Source organism: Styela clava, chromosome 2 (genome assembly GCF_964204865.1).
Source record: "Styela clava chromosome 2, kaStyClav1.hap1.2, whole genome shotgun sequence".
Lineage (NCBI taxonomy): Eukaryota > Metazoa > Chordata > Ascidiacea > Stolidobranchia > Styelidae > Styela > Styela clava.
Window position 1 is genome coordinate 14,834,646 of NC_135251.1, and position 11,106 is coordinate 14,845,751.

The 11,106-nt window shown below is 36.8% G+C and overlaps 1 protein-coding gene across 1 annotated transcript; it reads left to right on the forward strand.

Moving 5' to 3' along the window:
* The first annotated feature begins 3,350 nt into the window (after positions 1 to 3,350).
* On the forward strand, positions 3,351 to 6,970 carry LOC120336574 (uncharacterized). The gene is made up of 2 exons (XM_039404271.2): positions 3,351 to 4,742; positions 5,009 to 6,970. Exons 1-2 carry the CDS (start codon positions 4,713 to 4,715, stop codon positions 6,854 to 6,856), a joined length of 1,878 nt encoding a protein of 625 aa, XP_039260205.2. The 5' UTR covers positions 3,351 to 4,712; the 3' UTR covers positions 6,857 to 6,970.
* Positions 6,971 to 11,106: the final 4,136 nt, after the last annotated feature.

An 11,106-nucleotide genomic window follows, 5' to 3' on the forward strand; every position in this document is an offset into this window, starting at 1 on the left:
TGTTTGAGACGGAAGTGTTTAAATATTTAATTAAATTATACTTAAATACATAAAAATTTGTGTTTGTTGTCTGCTTGACAATTGTTGATACTGTGGTAAACGGTAATAGGATTTCAGCCTTTAATATAAGGAAAAGTCACCTCTCGAAATTAAATTTATCTCAAAATACAAAGAAATCGGAGTCATGTCATATTTTGTGTCCATCAAATCAAGTTTGAATCGGGTCCGCCAGTTTGAATTAATAGCAATGTTAATCGTTTCATGTGTTTTTTATAAGTACAAATAACAAACGTGGGCGCTCCCGTAGTATTCGTACCAAGGTGACGCACAACCTGCTAACCCTAACCTGGTACACATACTATGTTCAGGTTGTGCGCCATCTTGGTTAGAATACTACGGCAGCACCCAAACGTGTATCCTAAGTTTAATGAGAATATATCATCTACCTTACTGAGAATTGGCGTTGCGTTTGCCCAAACCAACAGCGGTACAAAATTACCACAATGATTACCAAACCAACTACTGCGTTAAAATATTTTCTGTTTTGATTCAAATGTATTATGATGTTGACTTTGTTTGTGACATTAAAATCTCACTCTCTTCGCTGATCGGTATTTTAGCTTTTTCGCATCAACCAGGGGTATTTGATTTGTGCCATCTCGACTTTCCAATATAATGAATCAAGTGATTACAAATATGTGGTATTGCGTAGCAAAGCCATGTCCAACCCAAAAGCCTTCTAGGGCTGTAAATTACATTCCGGTTTTTCCGCGGGCCGCACGTAAATCATATGTCACACACGGTGAATTCCAGCTTCATTTTTGTGAATTATATACATATGACGAATGTAAGCATAATGAATGGTTGAAAACAGTCCTAACGTGATATCGTCTGGTATCTGTGATACTGCACAAAGTACTTATCCCAACGCCGTAATTTATGTGGAAATCTTGCAGCTACGAGTACCCAAAATTCGTAGTTTCCTGGAGATTAATGACTTTAAGTTATATTGAAAAGCAGGAATGCATGAAACATGAAAAACTACCTGTCTCAAATTAAATTGACATTCCAGACATACATTCCTGCAGCCTTGAGCTAGCAATATGTTTTGGCCGCGTGATTATTGAAAAATTTTGATTGGTTGATGGGATATTAATATTTATCATGAGTATACGACAACCATCGCAAAAACGCGAAACCATGGTGCTGAGAATCCGCATAGACTGTTATGAAACATTCAATCTATTTACAGAACTTGTTTTTTTAGTAACATTTTTTGTCACTGTGTTATTTTTGCAATGAAATCCAACTACAGCATCACCATTTTACGTCAACGAGTGTTTTTTATTCCATATTTTTCTAGGAAAAGCACTGTTGTGATACACATATATACCCAGTGGCGTAGCAAGACTCGTGGGCCTCGCCGCAAAATATTTTGTGGAAATGACCCTGAAAACTCTCGGACATAAGCTTAATCTAAAACAACGCTTTTTTTCGTCAAAAAGCATAACATGTCGCTATAAAAAGGCAATGGTAACCTAAAATTTGCTGTTTAACTTGTTTACTTTAATTTTTTCATACGTTCTTTCTCTTTTGCTCCTTTTCTGCGTTTCTGTGCGTCACTGAGAGGTTTAGCTTTCGACATAATTCTGACAACCTTCGTAGTTTTGCCGGTGCGATCAAACCACAAGACGCCGAAAACCGACCGACTCCCTAGCATTGTTACGTAACAAAACGATTTGAGCAGAACTAACATCAACGTTATAAGATGTGCATCACCCGGTTTGCAATGTAGCTTTTGGTTTGCGGCTTAAATTTCTAAATTCTAACCGCTTGGGCCTCTTTGCGCTGTGGGTCCTCCCGCGGGGGTGGATGCTACGCCACTGTATATACCATAGACATGCATTCCATCCTATCAAAGTGTATTTATTAATTGGGACCTCTCAGTGTTTGAGTTACACAAGTTTGACGCCCGAACAATACCCGTTCGTGTCTTTGTCTTTTCTATTTTGAATGCATGTTTATGTGTTGAATGTGGGTAAACTGGCGCATGTATATTTACATTTAAAAAACATTTATAAAGGTTTTGCCAGTTTCTCCGATTTTCCCAATCTTCTGTGTGTTCATTGTTTGTGTTTTGTGTATGATTTTTTTGCGGGAAAATAGAAATATACTTATACTATTCATATACTTATTACGGCATTCGTTGACTCTGTTGAGTGTTGATTCGTTGTACAGAACTCTGTGATCCGATGGTTTCGGTGCGGTGGCGCATTATATGCTATGCTAGGCTTACCATACGTCCCGCTTTAGGCGGGACAGTCCCGCTTTTCATCGTTTTGTCCCGCCGTCCCGATAAGTCAGCCAAAAGTCCCGCTTCTCCAGCATAATACACAGACATGTTCTCGTTACTGTTGTTTCTGTGTAGCGCAGCACTAGCTAGGATAGGGATAGGATTTACATATTTATCCCGGGGGAGAGGAAGGCCGATAAGACGGCTTATCCATATGGCGAACCACGGCCTCTCGTCCGGTTACCATTCCAAGTCGGGTATGGGATTAGTTTTTACTGTATTGTTTGTTTTCGGAAGCATGGACTTGGTGGTGGAGGAAGCCGTAACCGACCAGCGGTTACGTGAACCACCCAACGACGGCGAGGAGTCCAGCAATCCTCTCGCACATAACCATCCCTGCATGGGATGCGAACCCACGCAGAGTAATTAGAGGTGTGGTGGCGAGCGTATTCCTAACGCTTAGCCCGTTGAGCCACACCGCCGCGCCTTACTAAAGGCGAATGCGTTCGTTTCCCGCTGATTCCCATTGATGGCAGACGTATCGCATGTAAAACCAATACTAATTAGTATAAATTCGAATTATTTGTACCGGTATCGTTAACGTCAATTCCTTCCTATTTTTCGAACTGAACCCGATATTTGGACAGAGAATATGCGCATGAAAATTTCGATAACAATATGGTCAATAAAGACAGCCGAGACAGCTTTAAATGTGGGAATGTAGGCCTATATAGTATAATCGGAAAATGTGAAGTTATAAAATCACAGCTAAGGGGTCGTGGTCTTTCGAGGCGTCCCGATTTGAAGTCACTAAAATCTGGTTTACCGGTACTTTTAAATAAACAGATGGTTGCATGCGATGAATCATAATGGTGGTTTAAAACACATACCTCATTTTCCAGGCGTCAACTCGCAAAGCACGTTTGTTTAAGATAGCCCCGAAAATTTGGGAAGTATGGGAAGAAATTTTCGGGAGTCAAAGGTCGGGGAGCGGTCCATTCCAGATGATAGACATCTATTTGCCCTGTTACCGGTATTAGCCTGCACCAGGGTTGCCATATTGGCTTTTTTAACGCCAAATTTGCCATTTTTCAAACGCGTTTGGTGTCAGAATTTCCGTTTAGCTTTTTGGCGTTTTTTCCAGTCTATTCTAGTGTCTATTATTAAAATCATATGAAATACAATATTTAGTGTGTAACAACTGAACAATAGCCTATTACGGTACGGTACCTGTACTTAGCTACTTAAACATTAGAATTTCCTGGAGCATCGATTTCCTTGTTTGTTACATTAACTCTTAACCATACCCAATAAGGAATAAGTGCAGTTTCTGCAGCTGCTCAGACAGATTTTCAAGCAGGGTTGTAAACATTGCCTCGTTTATATAGTTTTGCGTGTTATTTGTCAGTTTACGTTCTGTTTCCAAAAAATAGTTGTATAACTCAATTTTCATTATGCCTGATATGGTTTATGTAAGCTTTCAGCTTTAGTTTAATTCTGCAATTGCAGTAACGATGTGATTAATTACGCTAAAATTACTGAATTAGATATCAGTGGTCCACCTGTGAGCGGCAGGGGGTTAGATAATTTTTTAATAAAACTGATTTATAAACTGGTTTATAAATTTTAGAAGTGAAAAAAGTTTCAATAGTAAATTACGATATAGGGAGAATTTTATAAGGTGTAGCACAAATTTTTAAGTAGAAACATATTGTAGGTATATTACATACTGACAGACTGAAGCGGCACCCTGTGTTGTATATATCTGTATATTGAATGGTAAAATAATGCTGCCCGCTTTATATTTATTTTACTTTCTACAGTTCTATAGGAACTTTACTGTCTATTTGTGTGCCTCACTGAATGAACTGATGGCTCTTTATCATCATCAGTACGTTGCCAAGGGCTTAAAATCTGACAAATCATGGGGCTTTTGTACTTAGTAAAATTGTTGGCTTTTTCTTGCTTTTTTATGTCTTGATTTGGCTTTTTTTGATCGCTGGGGTCTGGCAACCCTTGCCTGCACAGCCAGACGGTACGGGATAAATGCTACAATAGTACGGTATGTGGCGTGGATGGTGGATGCATTATTATTTCATCAAGATTTTGTGAATGCATTGTTTTCATGGTTAACCTCGACCAATATCAGTATGGTCTGGCTGTCCGACGGTTTACTAAGCACTTATTTCTTTCTTATATTTTTTTAGAGAGTTAATTTTAATGGATGAACCTGATGGCAAATCTGAGGCATTTGTTGAAATACATGGGAGATTGGCCTATGTTAATGTCACCCCTATTTCGTGCGCGGATACCGGTACTCAGGTGGAAGTTAAATTCTTCATAAAAAATGAAAATAACAAAAGACTTATTCTCATAAATACTGTAATTAAAGAACTGAAAGGAAAATGGAAATTAATAAATGCAAGCAAATCGTTTTCATGCACTGAAGGTGTGTGTCAGTTATGCCTCTTTTTGCTTAGGTTTACTGCTGATTCTGACGGGAAGATTTACATGGAAAGGGCTAGTAGTAATGCTTGCTTGTACATAATAAAAAATCTGAAATCCGTTATAACCAACAAGTTTATGTGGAAAATATGTCCTCAGATAAATGTGGGATTTATTAAAGTTTGGATAATAAATGGACCTTCATTATTAATTTGTAATTTGAAGAATCGAAAAATGGACTTGATAAGTTTCACAGATTGCAATTTACAGATTTGCCAATCATCAACACATGTTACAAATAACTGTTCTTATGATGCTGATGATCGCGTCTGGTTGTCTGCTTCCCTTCAATCGTATGATTTTCAAGATTCTAGAATGGAGTACTTTGTTATATTAAAAACATCACTTCCACAACAAGCTTCTAATAAGACTGACTTCAAATTTTTTCTCATTACTGTATTGATAAACAATGTTGTTTGTCAAAGATGCTACTCGTCTGTTCCAACCAGTATTAGTGTTCATTTACAATCATCAGAAATGATTCCATCATGTTATAATGGGTGTGCATTATCAGTTCATCAGTCAGGAATAAAGGAGTTTGTTCTTGATCAAAACAGAAGATTTATTTTGATAACGAAAATAGGTCAAGTGATACACTGCCTAAATGGCAAAGTAAAAGATGTTTGTGACATCCCAAATATTGGACAGTGTGGAATATCATGCTGTCAGTGGGAAGACATTCTTTTAGTTTTGCATGATCGAGATTCAAAGACCGCTTTTATTATTAATTTTAAAAAGTTCAAAATTGTTAAAACAGCTTCAAATATTTCATATGTGATTATTGGGGACTTCTTGCAGTCAGGACAAAGCCAAATACTTTTAATAAAAGAAAAATTTGAATTTGGACAGGAATCAGATGATTTTGTGCTGTTGAAATCATATTCGGACCTCCGATGCACATCTTCTCCAACTTCATCTGGTACAAACTCTATTGTTATGTATGAAGAAAGTGATGATGCCCTAAGTTCGAATGCAGATATTTTTTCTGGTCCCATGGAGACAGAAACGGCATCTGAAAGTTTTGATTCCTGTATAAAAAGCAGAGTCTGTACGGCATTGCAACATAATATTATGGGACAAGTGGCTCTATTGCAAGAACGGAAAGATACTCTACTTTACAAATCCACATCTTTTTCTCAGTTATTGAAATTAATTGTAAGGTTATCAAACAATACTGATAAATGCTTGGATGATTTTAAAGAGGTTGTACCTGCACTTGTAGACCTTACACCTGCTAATAATGTCAAAGAAGTCACCGAATTTTGTTCAAACATGGAATGTAATGGATTGAGCATTCTTCAATTGTTTCAGAGATTTCTGAATGATAATGTGCATGTTTGTGCGATGATAAAAAACACAACAGCTCGGAACATTTCCCAGTTAGCGATGCATATTTGTGGAGGCTTTGAATCATCACAGTTTCAAATTGACACTTTAAATGTTGCTATAATATACGAACCATCTTATTTTGAAAGTCCAAATCCTTGTTCGGCTTTTCAATCTAAAACATGCGTCTTGCCAAATGAAATCGTATGGGTCACAGGAAGATTTAAAATTTGTTCAAAATTATTATCCAGGGTTATGAGAGGTACTGCATTTCTTGTCAAACTGTCATATGTGATTAGGAATTGTGACACTGATAGAGTGGTTATGAGCAAAATTGGTGAATTGCCTTTTCATCATACCCTGAATGATTCCAAAGAGATTAATTCTATTTTTACCTCCACTGAATCTAAATTGGTGGAAAGTGCCATAAATTTTTTGAATTGTATACATGTTTGCAAATTTAAGCATAGAGTGTATACAAAATGTCACAGTGTGAAGATTCTTGATGATGTTCTCTCGAATAACTTATGTTTTATTACATTTAATAAAAAAAATATTTGGATTTGTAAAGAACGAGGACCTCTTTTTCTTGTGCGAATTGTCCTTACTTATCAGTCTGAAACCTCAACTTATATGGAAATACAATGCGAAAATAAGGAGCAGAATGATAGATTATTATTTGCTTTAAACACCTATCTTCCTGCTGATTTTTTATTTGAACATGAACTTTAATTATAATATTTTGCGTCTGTTTTCGAAAACTGCATATTTACGATTGCAGAAAGATATGCAATTCATGTCTCCAGCTTTTGCAAATTGAAATTTGAATAGTTGCTCATACGGAAACTTGCATGGTTTAAACCAAATAGATACTGACCATAGTTTTGCTAAAAGTGCCATAGACACCTGTGACCACATTATAATCTTAGAGTTAGAAAACGCCCAACGATGCTTTGTTGTGCAGGAATTTTGGGAAATTTAAATTCTTTTTGTGAAAAACAACATTACAAGCCAACTTGATTCTTGTAGGTAAATGCATATTTTAGGCCCAGGCAGAGCCACAGCATTGCGATAAGAAGGAATAGGTTTGGTGCAGTATTTTGATGTGACCGCTTATGTCTGTCATTTAAGATCAGATTTACATATTTATACCAGGGGAGGGGAAAGCCAGCCTAAACATATGGCGAACCACGGCCTCTCATCCGGTTACCGGTTTATGTCGAGTATGGGGTTAGTTAGCCAGTCTTTTGCTCCGCATGCATTTATTTAACGTTAATGCACCACTACAATATCTTCTTTTTTTGTAAACGCCACTGATGAAATTTTACCACTGCAGGCAGTGGCGTTGAGTAATGTCAGTAAGTATAAAACAAAGTGTCTATAACCCGAGTTTGTTATAGTCAATTGGGTATAAATAAGCTCAGCGATGTGGCGCACCGTGCCAAGCGTGACCGCACCTCTCATTACCCAGCGTGGGTTTGAATTCTGTGGTGGGTAAATATCTGCGAGGGGACCGCTGGACACCTTTCTTTTCGAAGCCGGCTGCTGATCTGGACAAAGGTTCGGGTTGGCCTACAAAGGACCGTTAGGGTACTAGGAAACATTCTACAAATTTCAGAAATACCTTCATGAACCGGAGAATAAAAAGGAGCATCTGCATGAAGTCGGCAATGGAAGGATGCGATTCGAATAATGTGGAAGTTGAAGAAATGTTGGGAGCGGGTCACAATATCACTAAATATACTTTGAATTTTATGTCTGCAGTTGTTGATCCTTGGTCTGCTTGAGAAAAGTGTATTGACCAGTCACTGTAAGTTCCTTTCTTACGTCACTCTTGACATCTTGCTTATTAGCCAACGTTACGGAAACAAACATGAAAATCGATGCTCAGGGAAGCATCCATTCCAGGACAGATATTATTTGATTGTGACATCACCATACTATGAATGTTGTAGAGGCCTTGTCAACGACAATGCTTACCGACCATTGAGATGCATATAACCTCAGTGTTACCGACGGACGTTTTTCGACGCGTTTACCAGAGCATTTACGAATGGGAGAAGAGTTAATCGCACATCATTTTTATCCATTGCGAATATGTCTTCAAATATTCTATATGCAATCTGAACATATGGATGATGCAGTGATACTGATAGCAACAGTTCCTTTTTTCGACAAGGAAGATATACATTGTTATGAAACAGGTGATGATTCCTGATATCTCTGATCTTCCGAGAATAATGACATCACAATAGTTGTTGATTCAAATGCCCATTCCAGTAGTAACCATGAATGACACGAGGTCTGGTGTATTTCGTCGTCGTCTTCGGCGCTTGGACATTGTATCCCCTGCTGGATTGACAAGTTTTCGACTAACGAGCATAGAAATAAACGGGGTAGTGTACTATAAAAATAAATTTAGGTAATCTTTGTCAGTTGGCCATTAGGATTACGTGAATATGAACTGATTTTGTTTTCAAAATCCGAGTCTTAACGGAATCAACAGGCGGAACGCCAGGAAGATTTCACAAGGTTGAGGTAACTCGGATTGAAATCATATCCGCCACTTTGGTAAGCACTAGTGTTTTCAATTTTGTAGGGAAGCTATGGAGTCCCAGAAAAGTTTCATTTGACTCGACCCATTCGAAAAAACAAACCTGATTAACGTTAAGTTGTTAAAATAATTTTGACTCCGATTCGAGGATAGCAAAGATTTTATCACGACTTTGTTATGTCATTCTTTGCTCCGGGTGAAAATTTCAAATATGGAGCTAAAAACTCTATAACTTCGATTGCCACTCAGTGGGGTTTCAAAACACGATACCGACTACAAAGCCTAGCTTTTAGTGACTAGTCTATTATCTCTTAAAATGGCTAATAATGTGTAATGCAGTTTGTCAAATGGCAACAGGTACTAAACTATCACTGCGATTTAAATTAACAACGATTGAGCAAATCATATAACCTATCTAAAATAGTTTAAAGAACATGCTCCGGCGAACAGTGACTTATAACATTTTATTTATTATGGGTTATAACGTTACATGCTGATAATTTGACAGATATTACTTTATGTTGAAAGGGGCAGATAAAATTAGCCCTTTTAGTCGCGTTTTTAATTTTAGGCGTTTGATGTTTTTTTTTTGTCTCATTCGTTTACGTACCACAAGTATTAGGTCGTTTAGTCTAGCAATATATTCAAACGTCATCGTTACTCTATCAAATAGTTTACTGTTAGCGATTTTAAGATTATATATTATGGACTTCAACAATAATTTTTCGATTAAATTGATGTGACTTGATTTGCTAATGAAAAACTATACATCTACGACTGAAAACGGCGCCCTTCCAATGTGGGATGATAGGCGATATTTCGCCATGGATTGGACAGCGGGCTACTTTTGCTCGATACTGCGGGAAATACATTTTATCACAAGAGAAATCGGTTACATGTCATTTTGTCTTATTTAGTGGTGGAAAAAAATATAGATTGGACATACTTCTGTCACGGATGCCTTTGAATAGCTATTATTGACCATCTATCCATTGCTTTTTGTAATTGAGCACAATATCCCCACGTGTTCTCATCGATATGGATTGAATAATGAATTATTATAATTACCTCTTCTGTGTATGAAACGATAACAGTGAAGGCTCGGGTAAATCTCCTGATGATATAAAAACAATGGCGTTTATTTTTTCTATCCGAATTTTGTCTTCAGAAAAGTGAATTCATTTTTTAAAGAGCATGTTTTTATAAATTTTGCTATATTTGTATAGTTCTAGTGAACTATCCTATCTTTTTATATTTTCGGTGAGAAAAAAAACTTTATATTGGAGTGCCTTCAAAACGAAATAATGTATGGACATATGTATATTTTTATTTGGACTTCACTGTACGTAAAAATATAACACACAATTTGATGAAGCAAATGAAAAACAAACCCGAAAATAAGTAGGGGCTCTTACCGAAGTGCGTCGGATAACCACACTCACGCTAAACGATAGATGTGCATCGTAATGTAAAAGATAATGGCAACGTGTGCACCGAGCAGACCAGACTACAGTATGTATATAGTATTAGATCCCCTAATAATAAAGCTGCAGTACACGTGTGAAAAAACACACACGGCGAGAGTAAATGCTTATTATTCTTTTAGACACATGCATTTTGTTTTGATGTTACTTTATAAAAACTCGACATGATAGCGTTTACAAGTTAATTTTGCATAACAGTTTTTTCCCGCCTTGTGTGCACGAATGTTTTCTCCGCAATATCTAGTTAAATATTGGTCATTTGTTTGAGTATTTACTCTTCCTGATGGCTGAACCTGATAGAATCTTTCAAGTGATGCGAAGCAATAGCTGGGCACCTTTCCCACTCCCATTCACATTTGGTTGATTAACAACCACCCTCTGCAAAATAGCATACTATATCCATTTAAAAAACAATACTCTTTATTAAATTGACGTTTGAAACTAGAAATTCCTAAGTTGTAATATATCCAAGCTATAAATGTACATGTCGCATTCCACAGGCTCATTTACTCACATATATACACACGTTTATTTTATCAAGGACGTTGTAACAGACGACAATTTAAAAAAAAACTAATATCATTGGCGGGAAATTTGCAGCGGCCGCGTGCCTACTAATAGAATTTAGTAGTAGTATCATTTCAGCATACCCAAGATCTTAACACAAGACATCTCATCAGCGTACTGTTGTCACATTGACAGTGAACTCATGGCTTGTTGTTGTTATATGTTTTATGGCGCTTATGATATCAGTGGTCTATCAGTACTAACGTACTGATATTTATAAATAAATAAATATATATACAAATTATTCAATTAAAATAAATAATTAATCCTAAATATTACTGCCCATAACCAAGACAAATTCAATAACAGTTGCAATAATGATAATTTGTACAAGTCATAAAATATTTATCCTAACTGTCATGTGAAAGAATGCAATC